This window comes from Eurytemora carolleeae, unplaced genomic scaffold (genome assembly GCF_000591075.1).
Source record: "Eurytemora carolleeae unplaced genomic scaffold, Eaff_2.0 scaffold549, whole genome shotgun sequence".
Classification (NCBI taxonomy): Eukaryota; Metazoa; Arthropoda; class Copepoda; order Calanoida; family Temoridae; genus Eurytemora; species Eurytemora carolleeae.
In genome coordinates this window covers 130509-144542 of record NW_019396439.1, presented here as the reverse complement: position 1 = coordinate 144542, position 14034 = coordinate 130509, and the positions used below count along the sequence as shown (strand labels likewise).

At 36.2% G+C, this 14034-nt stretch overlaps 2 protein-coding genes across 2 annotated transcripts; both read left to right on the top strand.

Annotated features, from left to right (window-relative positions):
- The first annotated feature begins 1783 nt into the window (after positions 1–1783).
- On the top strand, positions 1784–8054 carry LOC111703353 (Bloom syndrome protein homolog). Its single transcript, XM_023475263.1, has 11 exons — positions 1784–1917; positions 2290–2386; positions 2814–2951; positions 3397–3555; positions 3853–4017; positions 4466–4545; positions 4745–4867; positions 5809–6352; positions 6756–7141; positions 7387–7465; positions 7678–8054. Exons 1-11 carry the CDS (start codon positions 1874–1876, stop codon positions 7921–7923), a joined length of 2061 nt encoding a protein of 686 aa, XP_023331031.1. The 5' UTR covers positions 1784–1873; the 3' UTR covers positions 7924–8054.
- Positions 7959–13991, top strand: LOC111703361 (lymphokine-activated killer T-cell-originated protein kinase). Its single transcript, XM_023475279.1, has 8 exons — positions 7959–8194; positions 8546–8646; positions 8977–9133; positions 9579–9685; positions 10919–11131; positions 11298–11487; positions 12993–13054; positions 13188–13991. The coding sequence occupies exons 1-8, from the start codon at positions 7981–7983 to the stop codon at positions 13320–13322; spliced, it is 1179 nt and encodes a 392-aa protein (XP_023331047.1). The 5' UTR covers positions 7959–7980; the 3' UTR covers positions 13323–13991.
- The last annotated feature ends 43 nt before the right edge of the window (positions 13992–14034 follow it).

Here is a 14034-nt window from a genome sequence, read left to right as displayed (position 1 = left end):
AGCCAGAGTTTCAAGTGAGAGTTAAATTCCAGGCTTGAGTAGGGAGAGCCATCAGCTAGACTAAAGAAAGGTAGGGTTTGGCCGGGTGTTGGGTTGGACTTAACTAAAGCTATATAAGCTTTGACAGGACAGAGGTCTGTGTTGGTAGGAAAAACGTCCACTATATCTAAGGTATGCGGGCGGCCGGCTTTAGGACTCTTGACAGTGATAGAGAGGATAGAAATTGAAGAATTGTTGTGGATGAAAGGCTTGAGGGTGATGAGTTATCCCGAGGTTAACGAGGCTAGAAGCAGGCAAGGGGACGTTGTTCTGGTTGAAGGAGTGAGTTAGGGCGGAGCTAGGCACATAATTAGAAACTAGGGAGCTGTTAGGGAAGTGGAAAATGCTAAGGTCGGGGAGGCTGAGAGATAAGGTGACTGGGGTAGTAGTGGGCCAGTACAGGGCTGCATTGTAGTTCCTGTTGTTGAATAGGGAGCCGATGAGATTGAAAGCTCCATTGAGGACACGCTGGTTGTCCGGACTGAGGGAGAGAGTGAAGGCGCCGTAGGCCCCTAGGTTCCAACCAACACCCGCTAGGAAACCAGGAAGGTCATTAACGGCATTTAAACTGAGAGCTCGTAACTCCGCAAGGGTTAGGTCTGAAGGATTATCAAAACCGATACTGCGGATTAAAGGGGTCTTCCTGGGTCTAACCATCCTGTGTAAAGAGAAAGTTAATAAACAGAAAGAAAGTTTCCAAGAAGGATAAATGCAAAAAGAAAAGTAATTGAAGAAAGTTAATAAACAGGAAGAAAGTTTCCAAGAAGGATAAACGCAAAAAGAAAAGGAATTGAAGAAAGTTAATGAACAGGAAGAAAGTTTCCAAGAAGGATAAACGCAAAAAGAAGAGGAATTTAGAAGAACTAATTGAACAAGTGTTAGGGAAAAAAAAAAGAAAGGAACGTGAAGCAAATTGATAATAATAATATTATAATCTACGTAAAATAAAAAGCAAACAGAAAATAAGTAATGAGTAATAAATAATAAACCTAGCAGTGAAAAATATTAATAATATTATAAATCACTTAAAATAAAAGCAAAAGTAACAGAAAATAAATAACCAAATTGACTAAAGGTTAAAGCTTAAATAAATAAATTAAACAATTCAAATACACCTAATAATATAATTGAATTGATAAAACTAATTTTAGAACTCACGCAAAATAAAAGGCAAAGGTATCAGAAAATAAATTGTAAATAATAAATAATTAAACCTATCAGTGAAAATTATCAGGAAAAAATTGAAATATTGTAGTAAACTAAAGTAATGAAAATACTATCTTTTAATAAGAAAAGCTGATTAAAGTAATGAAAATACTATCTTTTAATAAGAAAAGCTGATTAAGCTGTAAATTAAAACAAAACTTATCAGTAACTTTGAAATATAGTGATTAACCAAATAAAGAGAAATACTATCCTTTAATAAGAAAGGGAGGAGACCGGTAGCAGTTGACGGTCCAAGAGCTGGTATAGAAGTGAGGTAGAGTCGGGGGGAGTAGTAACAACATGTGAGAAGTGAGGAAGGAAAGGGTTGCGGCAAAATCAGCAGTACTGTACATCCCTCTCAGTCGTCTTCTTCACGATATTTAACCACCTATCAATAAATAGATAGAAGCTTAAATACACATATACATAATATCATATTTTATTTGATGACAGTTGATTATTATTGCTTATTGTCAGGGTGGTATAACGATTGATTGATTGATCGATTGATTGATAACTTGATTTATAAGTTGATTTTTAAATTGATTGATTTTGTCAGGGTGGTATAACTGTTGTGATATCTCCCCTGGTGAGTTTAATCCACGACCAGGTCACCAAGTTGAACGGAATGAATATCTCAGCTGAGGATCTCTCCGGGGATGATTACAACAGGTTTGTTGTTAATATTAATTGATTCTACGCTTAAAACCAGTTGGTGTCCGACCTAGTCCTCCCCCCGACCTTTATAATGAAGGATGCCTCAAGCAATCCCTGTACAAAATGATTTGATTTGATTTGAATGAGATGTGAGCAACCAGTGTCCTTCTAAGAAAATGAGGTATAAAACTAATTAAAAAAACGTTTTTTTTTATAAGTTGTTGTTTGTAATCATCCGGCCAATTAAGTCTAAAATCGAAGTATAAACTCTGAAATGTTAGAACATCACTGCTACTAGAAGCTAGAAAGTTGTTTTATAATCTTTGTTGTGAAAAATGGTTTAGGTTTTAAAGAGGTAACAGATTCAAAATTCATATTTTTTTTCAGGCATCGCAACATTTACAACATGATGCGTGGAAGTTCTCCAGGTCCTACCCTGCTCTACGTAACCCCGGAGAAGGTTTCATCCAGTACTCAACTTCTGGTAGGTTGCTTGTTTCTCTACGACAATAGAAATTTTAAAAATTCTGTTTGTGTCTTTAAAATTGTAAATCAGAAATTCGAGATCTTCGTTAATAAATCATTTCTTTGTAAATTGTAATGTACTGTATTGTTTGATGTCAGTGTACACTGTACAACCAGAGTATGCTGAGCCGGTTTTGTATATTGTACAGTACTGTAATGTTTAGGATGCTCTGATGTCAGTGTACAACCAGGGTATGCTGCGCCAGTTTTGTACATTGTACTATACTGTATCGTTTAGGATGCTCTGATGTCAGTGTACAACCAGGGTATGCTGCGCCGGTTTTGTACATTGTACAGTACTGTATTGTTTAGGATGCTCTGATGTCAGTGTACAACCAGGGTATGCTACGCCGGTTTTGTACATTGTACTGTACTGAATTGTTTAGGATGCTCTGATGTCAGTGTACAACCAGGGTATGCTGCGCCGGTTTGTGATTGACGAAGCCCACTGTGTATCTCAATGGGGACATGATTTCAGACCAGACTACAAGAAACTATCACTGCTCAGACAAAAGTTTCCTAAGGTAAATCAAATCTTCAAGAAGTTATTAAAAAAATCTTTTTATAAAAGAGATAAACATTTTTATCTTATTTCTAGCTGAAGTGCGCGCCCGGCGTGGACCTTATAATTTTTAAAATCGAATTTAAAAAAAAAATATTTTTTTGAAAGAAATCGAATTTTTAAATAAGAAAAAAATGTCGAACTTTTAAAGCCTATGTTACCCCCGGGGTACTCCAGGGTTCAGCCCATTCAGTCCTGCCGTTTGGCCAAATATACATGAGCGAAATGCTTTATTAAATAGATGGAAGAGATGATAAAATGAAGACGTATAATTATTAATATTATCTGTTCTTTTTTTTGTTGCTAAATTGTAATTTTTATTTCATTTTTGTACAGAATATGTACATATCCATAAAACGTAACTAGACCGTAAGTTTTGAGATCGGAGAAATGAGATCTTTCTCTAGGTACCTCTGATGGCTCTAACAGCTACCGCAACACCCAGAGTAAGGACGGATATCCTCTTCCAGTTGAAGATGAAGGACCCGAAGTGGTTCCTCTCCAGCTTCAACAGGTCCAACCTCAAGTACGAGGTGATGCAGAAGAAAGGGAAGTCTGCCACAAAGGCAGGGGTTTTCTCTTATTTGGAAATTTTTTAAAGAGATCTGTTTAACTGTTTCACAAAGGTCAAGCTGTGCTGAAATGACATTCTAGAAAATTGGAACGATGGGGTTTTAACTTTTAAGCTTTTTTGTCATTTCTGATACCTTTTTCTAGAAAGTTTGCCAGAATATATTAAGATTAAAAAGTTTTTGAGAAATGGATAGATTGCTGGTCACTTGAAATTATGTCTACAGTGGCTTTGAAAGTAAAAAACTGGTAATTCAAATCAAAACATGTTGAGTGAACCCCTTGGATTCTAGGATATAATAGATTTGATCAGAGGGAACTTCTCCCGGCAGTCCGGAATAGTCTACTGCTTGTCTAAGAAGGATTGCGAGGATGTTGCTGGAATCTTATCCCAGGCCGGGATATCTGCAGCTCCGTACCATGCTGGACTCAACCCGGAGCTTCGGAGCAGAACACAGGTTCGTCCATTTATTCACGGTTGGAGTAAGCACGTTCTCCAAGTTGTTTTTGATTAGTTTCAAGCGATTTTGATCATTAGATTCTTTAAAGTGAACTTTTAAAATCTTGGTAGTAAAAGACTGGAGATTGTTGATTTGTATTTGATTAATTGATTTGGTTTTTATGATAGAAGGTTGAACATTAAACAAGTGACTGATTAACTTGTTACCTGCTGAATATTGATTTTATTTATTGATCCACGAATTTATGAATATACCAACTGAGGTGCGCCCCGGCGTTGCCTTTATTTCCCCCAGGGTACCTAAAAAAAATTCATCCCATTCGGTCCAGCCGTTTGGCCAGCTATAGCTAACATACAAATATTAGAAAATAAGTATTCAACAAATGAATATATATATATATGAGCAAAGAGCTTTATTTTATTGATAAATAATTGATGAAGTTTAGGATGACTGGATCCAGGATAAAATCAGGGTAGTGTGCGCCACCATTGCCTTCGGTATGGGAATAGATAAACCCGATGTTAGGTACGGAATAACATTGATTATAATCTTTATTTTAAAAATCTATTAGTCCGATTTTTTACTCCATTTTTTGTAAAAAATACTTTTTGAAAATTGAGTGGTTATATTTTTTGGAAAATTATTTTAAAAAGGAGGGGGGATGTTTTAAGAAAAAAAATAGCCCTGAGTTTTGCAAGATTCGATTTATTTCATGTTTTGTTAGGTTTGTGTTGCATCAAAGTATGCCTAAGTCCATCGAAGGTTACTACCAGGAGTCAGGACGTGCAGGGAGGGACGGGGAACCCTCTAGATGTATCCTGTTCTACTGCTACGGAGATATGCATAGGTAAAACTGTATTTTTTTTTGGNAAATTAAAAATTCTGCATCAGAAGTCTTTCATACTTTTTGGAACTTTTTAACCCCACAAGTCATATATTTTCCCAGATTAGCAAATAAACCCCAAAATAAAATAAAAAAAAATAAGTCCTGGGTAAATGTATGATTTTCAAAAAGGGGTGGGTAAGGATTTTTCGAGAAAATACACAGACCTGTAAGACGGTAAGCTTCGAGCTATATCCTCTAAAACATAAATTTGGAGATACTAACAAGTTCAAAAAAATTTAATTTTTAACACAAATTCAAATTTTGTATCCTTTTCACGTTGCAACCCAATGCCATAGACCTTCGATATTTCAAACTATGAATTCTGTTTAATCCAATAATCTAAGTTTAAAATATCATTAAGTTATATAGAGAAAGGGATTAAAAAATGTAAGCTTGTGGCCTACAGCTCCTGTGCAATTTCTCATTTCTTTTAATTTTCCAATTTAATAAAAATTCTGGAATTTAAGATTATGATAATCTTATGAGGAAAAAATTTAATAATGGAAATTATTTCATCGAGTTTAAGAATTCCATTATTACATTTTTATCCTCATAAGATTATTATTATATCATATTTGTGAGGTTCCATGGGCACATACTTGACCGTGTAATAATTTCCATTCTTACACGGTCTGAACGTTAAAGAATGAAAATTCTACACCTTCAGTGTAAGAATAAGCATTCTTAAACGCAAGGAAGCGAGCAATATTAAAATTGTTCCTCCTGAACCGTGTAATAATGGGAATTCTTACATGATAGCTTTACTACTATGGAACCGAACAGATATGATATAATATGTATTATTTTTTTATTTTGTGTATAAAGTAATATTAATAATAATAAAACACTGATTCGCGTATCTCCAATTTTTTCGTTTGATTAATTGATTGATTTGGGTTTAGATTGCGTAAACTGATAGATATGGGTGAGGGTGATCCTGCGTGTAAAAAGATTCACTACGAAAACCTGTGGCAAATGGTCAGATACTGCGAGAACCTCAGTGACTGCCGTCGTGTCCTCCAACTCCAATACTTCGGGGAGGTCTTCGACCACACACGCTGCGGAGAGGTCACCAACATGCGCTGCGACAACTGCTCCAGAAACATGCACTCAACCATGGAGAAGGTCGACATCACAGAAATCGCCAAGATGATCGTTATAGCTGTGCAAAGGATCTCCCAACGATCCAACTACAACCAAAAGAACTTCACTCTAAACCATTTCGTGGATATTTGGCGGGGTGCGAAGAATCAGAAAGTGATAAGCTCACAATGGGATACTGATCCTATATACGGCAAGGGTAGTGGATACAATGCCCTAGATGCAAACCGTATTCTCCGTCTGCTCATCCTTGAAGGATACCTGTGGGAGTCCATGGTTATCACCAGGGATAAGATGGTCAGCGCGTACCTTAGCGCTGGGAGTAAAGCAGCAGAATTGCTCCAGGTAATTAATTGTTTAATTTAACCTTCACTAATAAATCAATTAGTTCCCTGATTGAATTGAATTAGATTTAAGATAAATATTTTTTTCTGGAAAATATTTTCTATACTTAAATTTTTTTTTGTCGACCGTTTTTTCGGAATGTTTTTAGCTGGGTTTATCTTCTAAATGGGGAAAATTAACGAGAAGGTTAAAATTAATGAGGATAAGGGGAAAGTGGTGAAACGTTAGTTAACAAGTTTCATTGAAAGGGACCAAACACAAATATATGGGAACAAATTTCCCCAATATCCTATTTGTTCAAATTTTACCCAAAAATCTTCAGAATCCCTCCCCCTCCCACTACCCTTACTGGGAGGGAAATTTAAAAACTATATTTGCACTCGATTGATTGATTGCTATGTAGGGTCGGTGTACTGTACTGCACAAGATGGAAGGAAAGCGAACTGCTGGGTCTAGGGCCGAGGAAGGAACCAGTTCTCAGCAGGATCCTAAACTAGTAGAACTCCAGGAGGAGTGCTTTAACGAGCTCAAGCACCTCATCCTTGAGACAGGAAAGGAACTCTACCCCAGCAAGCAAATCAAGGGGGTCAACGAGATCATCCCTCTCCAGGCCTTGAAGCAGATTGCAGAGATGCTCCCAACCTCGCTAGAGGCCCTGAAGCGGCTGGAGTACCTGACAGAGTACAGGGTGAGTCTGTACGGAGAGGTTATACTGAACATTACCAGGGAGTACAACGAAAGAAGGATGGAGTATTTGACGTCACAGGTTCAAGCCAATCAGCTTGTCAGGTACACGCTCTTCTTCAACCAGGTTTTTTTTTGCCTGGCTTCATGACATTGTTGACAAATTATGAAAGTCCGTATATTCTCCGACTTTTTCTTTTGGAACTTAAAAAACTTATTTCTATAAAACATAATTATAATGAATTTTAAGATTTGGTTATTATATTGGAAAACAAATCTTTGTTGACATTAGCATTGATGGTAATATTGTCGATTTTTCTTCTACAAATGTGTATCCGTTGTTATTGCAGAGACGAGGAGGATTTTACGCCCGGGGATGAGAACGGAGAAGGATGGCTCTCCAAGGGGGGGAAATCCAAATATTTCAAGGTAAAATGTTTTACATGTTGTAATCTGATTGATAAATTGTTCAATTTTCTTCTTTAAGTTGTGAAAAGTTCTTTCCTTCAAATTGTTAATCTAAAATTTTAAATTTTGTTCGACAGCTTGCATTGGTTTGAAATTAGTTGTTTTGGTTGAAAATTGATTGGTTGATTTATTTATTGATTGATTGATTGATTGATTATTTGTTCAATGTCCAGGGTGGTCGTGGCGGTGGATATAAGAAGAGAGGCGGAGGTAAACGAAAATCCAAATCTCAAGGTGGAAGCACGCCTAAACGTAGGAGTGTTGAGGGCGGTGGATGGAAAGGGAAATCCGCCAGAGGAGGAACGGGCGGTTGGACTTCCTCTCGCGGAGGAGGGTCTTCAAGGGGTCCATCTGCCCCACGAGGGGGAGGCTCATCAGGCAGCATGGGATTGCCCAAACGTTTAGGAGTAAACGCATAAAGCTAAAGAAAACTTAAATACCTCCCTGAAATCCAACGCTTAACTGTAATTTATTAAATGTTCTTCAGTATTAATTCCTATAAAATGTTGTATCTTGTATGTAACGAAGTTTATATTTCTATATTTACAGATATCCTAGAAAAAATGGAAGGGTTTGATGCTCCATGTACTCCTAAACCACGGAACAAACTGATCCAGGGTTCTGTTACTCCATGTACTCCAAAACCCAGGAATAATTTGTTACAAAGAGTTTGTCAACCTACTCCTAAAGGTGGGATATGTATATTCAAATCAACCTACAGCTTAAATTAAAATTTAATATTCCGAGTTTAAAGGGACTGTAAGCGTAATTTCAACTGACCTTGGAACCCTTATTATATCAATAATGTGGAACATATTGACGTTTTCCGAGATTTAAAGTAAATACTTATGATAATTTAAATTTTTTTCACTCTAGTAGAAATGAACAGGTCGTTTTTGTAGAGAAAAAGCAGTTAAAAATTGTAAGTTTCTAAAATTATAAAAATTGAGATCTAATTCATACTTGATGAGTTAAAGATTGAAAGGCATGTATGGTCACTTGATATTACGCTTACAGTCCCATTAAGTAAAGAATATCTAGGACTGCAATCTCCAGCAGTTCACATTCCGTCTACTCCATATTTGAAGAAGCTTGGGTTTGGTACAGGGGTCAGCGTATACCTGTACGAGAGGTCACCACAGGTACAGATGTAGTTTTTTTGGTCTTCTTACAGTCTTATCTTCCCTTTTTTGGATAATAACCAGTGCTGAGATTCTGGGTTCGATTGATGCATGTCAAATCCTTTTTGAATTCATTAAAATGAATGCCATCAATGTTTCTGTCACTTTCTTTGCAGCCTATTGATTTCTGAAGCAAGTCTAGCAAGAAAATTATTAAAATTCCAGCAGACGTCAGGATTTGTGAATTGTTCGGCTCACTTAGCTGAAAAAGGTCCACGTGGTCCTCTTTTTGCGAAACTTGTTTAAATTTTCGCGAAAAATTATATTGAATTCTTAAAAAAAATTGTCCAGGGTGGTAGGGTGATGTCCCCCTGGGCAGTGAAAAGAGTAAACCTAAGACATGAGAACACTGAGTACTCAGCGAGGTTGGAGGCTGAGGCCAAGGTTCTGAGAACTCTCTCACACCCTCATATTATCGGATACAGAGGATTTGAGAAAACTGACGCAGGTCAATTTACTTCAGTTCATCTTTTATTCCTCAAAATTAATCATCTTTTTTAGTCCCAGTTTCATATTCATATTTGCAACAGAAAGTATGACGCAAAAGAATTTATAAACAAAAAACTACCTTTTTCCCCGCTTTTTTGTTGTAAAGTGTAAAACTGGTAGTATTGATGGGTTTCCCAAAAAATAAATTAAAAGGTCAACAATTTGTCCAGGCAATTTTTTTCAATTTTGATAGGCCATAAACAATTATGAACCCTTTCGATTATGATACATATAGATAGATGTTTCTTGACATTGTTAAACGATTTATGACATTGCATTTTTGAGCCACAAAAGGACAAAAATTTACTTGCTTGATAATTATTCATGTTTTTGCAACTGAAGGCTTAAAGACAAAGCCATGCATTTTTAATAATATTTTTCAACTATTGAGATTTTCGTTTTAGGCCCCAAGAATCTTGTGATGGAGGACGGACACAGATCTCTTTATGATATCATCGAGACAAGGAAGGATGAATTAGACACCCCATTCTCTGCAGATTATATTGAGAAGGTAGAATATATAGACAAGGAAGGATTAGACACTCCCTTCTCTGCAGAGTATATTGAAAAGGTAGGGATATATGGATAAAGAAGGATTAATGCTACCTTCTCTGCAGAGTGTATTGAAAAGGTAAGGGATATATTGACAAGGAAGGATCTTACACTACCTTCTCTGCAGAGTATATTGAGAAGGTAGGGATATATGGATAAAGAAGGATCATACACTACCTTCTCTGCAGAGTATATTGAAAAGGTATGGTTATATAGACAATGAAGGATTAGACACTCCCTTCTCTGCAGAGTATATTGAGAAGGTAGGATATATTGACAAGGAAGGATTAGACACTCCCTTCTCTGCAGATTACATTGAGAAGGTAGAATATATAGACAAGGAAGGATTAGACACTCCCTTCTCTGCAGAGTATATTGAGAAGGTAGGATATATTGACAAGGAAGGATTAGACACTCCCTTCTCTGCAGATTACATTGAGAAGGTAGAATATATAGACAAGGAAGGAATAGACACTCCCTTCTCTGCAGATTATATTGAGAAGGAAGGATATATAGACAAGGAAGGATGAATTAGACACTCCCTTCTCTGCAGATTATATTGAGAAGGTAGGATATATAGACAAGGAAGGATTAGACACTACCTTCTCTGCAGAGTATATTGAGAAGGTAGGATATATAGACAAGGAAGGATTAGACACTACCTTCTCTGCAGATTATATTGAGAAGGTAGGATATATAGACATGGAACAGGAAGGATTAGACACTCCCTTCTCTGCAGAGTATATTGAGAAGGTAGGATATATTGACAAGGAAGGATTAGACACTCCCTTCTCTGCAGAGTATATTGAGAAGGTAGGATATATAGTCAAGGAACAGGAAGGATTAGACACTCCCTTCTCTACAGAGTATATTGAAAAGGTAGGGATATATGGATAAAGAAGGATTATATACTACCTTCTCTGCAGAGTATATTAAGAAGATAGGATATATAGACAAGGAAGGATTAGACAATTCATTCTCTGTACAGTATATAGTCTAATTTAAGATTTTGGCAAATTTGTAAGTCCTACTATGAATTTAATGAGGTTAGCTCAAGAAAAACTACAAATTTGTGAAAATTTATATTTTGTAAAACTATAGAAGTTTTTTGTCCCACATTTTCTAGGGACAATGTGATGGATTTAATTTTGAATTAAAAAAAAACATGATTTTTCAAGTAATGTTGGTCCAGGTTATTCGTTGGATTGCAGAGGCCCTCGACTACCTGCACACTGAGAAGCAAATCATGCACGGTGACCTCAAATCCGCCAACATCCTTGTCGTCGGGGAGTTTGATAACATCAAACTGTGCGATTTCGGGGTCACGTTGGAGGTCAACTCTGATGGGAGGGTGAAGGATTCTAAAAAGTTATATATTGGGACAGATGCTTGGGCTCCAATGGAGGTATTTTTATTATCTTACACTTTTTCAATATAAGTATGAATTATTTTGAAATGTAATTTCCTCTTGGACCAGAATAAAGTTAAAAAGCATTGATGAAACATTTTAGATTAGTTCCCCCCCCCCCCTCATATGTTAACCGTTTTTGGATAATAAATCATTTGTCTAGGCATTACGAAGACAACCCATCACTACTGCAGCGGATATATTTGCTTTTGGTCTGGTTATTTTCGAGATGATAGCGCTGCATCCACCACATGTGGATAAACTCGTCTGTGACGAATCCACTGAGAACCTGGACTCGTCTGTCGACAGCGCGGACGAATCTTTTGACGATTCCGCTTTTAGAGAAGCCTTAGGTATTTATTTTCACTGAAACATCTAATATTTAACTTGTATTCCATAAATGTTCTGCAAGGGAAACATTCTGAATCTAAAACCCATCCCCTTGTTATGGGGGGCCGGGAGAGGGGGGGGGCGGGTTCTCACAAACAATGGGTTGAATTTGCGAAAGTGGGAGGGGGGTGGAAACTTGGAAATCTATTGTGATGGGTATGGTGGAAGGGGGGGGGGGAGGAGTAACCAGATGTTGAGTTTGATCAATGACCGCGCCGCGCTTAGTCTAATGTTTTGATATATTAAATACGCAGTGTTAATACCAAAGACGTGAATATGTTAAAAATATATGTGATAAAGTGCTAAATATCTGCAAAAACTGTTCTAATAGTGTCCTATTCTCTGGATAAAGGAAAATGACAAAATTACTCGAGACTGTGCTGTGTTTTTGCAAGGAAAATAATTATATTACTTATATTGTATTCTGACCAAAGTCATAACTAAGTTCAGAATTTCAGAAATGTTAAACCCTCAAAATCTCCTAAAAAATAATAAATTATAAGCCAAAAAATGTTTTTTTTTTCACATTGTCGATGAACTAGTTTCAAACTTAATCAACATTGGACTTTTTTTTGATAAAAAGAATCTTAGTAATTTTGTCGATATTTACTTAATGCAAACATAAATGAAAAATATTTTGGATATTGAAGTATACGTTTTTGATGCTTTCAATTTTTTTCTATGAATCCCATACAATGTCATGGAACGTTGTAGAAATACAGAATACAATTTCTTTTTCCATGAGAAAACTTGGTAAATAATGCACAAAAATAGTTTTAAAGGTAGTGACCGGCTATGTGAGGTAGTTGAACTGAGTATGCAGTGTTGTGGAAAGTTTCTTTCGGATTCATTTGAGACATATTCAAATTTTTTAAGATCTATATATCCTGAGTTTGAGCGCAAATTCGACGTTCCAAACTCCTACTTTGGGGGTGAATACGTTTTCAGTTATTAAATAACGACGACATAAAATGTAAAAAAGTTCTAAATTAAACTTCAGACGTCATGTATAGGAACTGAGAAAATGAAAATTAATCTTATCATCGAAAATAAGTAATTTTGTTCAATTATTAGTTTCTATTTTCTCGTTATTCTGGTTTTTCATTATTCACAAAGATTTTCTGCAGATTTTCTAGAATTATTATTGAAAAGACGACATTTGAAGAATTTGAAGAAATTTGCGAATAAATTCAAAGAAAATAAGAAATTCAATATAATAAAACGAAACAATCGCTTTTAGCATTGATTTATTCACATATTTCTTTTGAGAAATATGTTCCTAACCATCTAATTAGATTACTGTATGATTTTTACGAACTTGCGCTCAAACTCAGGATTTACAGATCTTTAAAAAGTTTAATATGTCTCAAATGAATCCGAAAGAAGTTGTCTACAACACTGCATACTTAGTTCAACTACCTTACATAGCCGGTCACTCCCTTTAAATGTTAATCTTTTAATATTCAAGGAACAAGACCTCCGTTACCTGACCACCTAGACTTAGATAACTCCTACGCCAAGGTTCTTGAGGTCAGTTTCTCTACACTTTGCGAAACAAAAATTACGGCATTTTTTGTGTGTGCTGAATTTTTCTCTTCATTATATATTTATCTTCTCTACATGAGCAAGATATCAAAAAAGCTTTCATGATACTTTTTTCAAGGTGTTCTTTGCCGCCACCATGGAGGATCCTAGACTTCGCCCTTCTGCTCGGGATATTATTAATATTCTGGACTCAGAGAACAAGGAGGACAGTGTCCTCTGTGTTAATGTTATAGAAGCTCCTTCTGCTCTATAATTAAAGAACAAGGAGGACAGTGTCCTCTGTGTTGATGTTAAAGAAGCTCCTTCTGCTCTATAATAAGAGGACAAGGAGGACAGTGTTCTCTGTGTTAATGTTATAGAAGCTCATTCTGCTCTATAATTAAAGAACAAGGAGGACAGTGTCCTCTGTGTTAATGTTATAGAAGCTGCTTCTGCTCTATAATAAGAGGACAAGGAGGACAGTGTCCTCTGTGTTAATGATATAAAAGCTCCATCTGTTCTACAGAGAACAAGGAGGACAGTGTCCTCTGTGTTAATGTCATAGAAGCTCCTTCTGCTCTATAATAAGAGGACAAGGAGGACAGTGTCCTTAATTTTATAGATCCTTCATCTGTTCTACAAACAGAGGACAAGGACAACGTTTACCTTTGTATTAATGTTTAAGTACTTCTTCTGCTCTTTAGTACAACTGAAGGCCTAGTTTTACATTTTCCTCTGTATTTATATTGCTTAAAACAGAAGAACAATATAGTGTCTTCATTTTTTGTTGGGCCTCAAAGTTCAGAACATTTTTTTAAAATGAGATCGTTGTCATTCCGACTGGGCCTACAGTAACGAGAATTTCCATAGTTTTCAGTTTTTGATATATTTATACATGTTTTTGATCTCTCATATTCGCAGTTTAAATAAACAATATTGTGTTTATGTATAATGTAATGTACCTTTGCATTTACCTCGTGACCTCA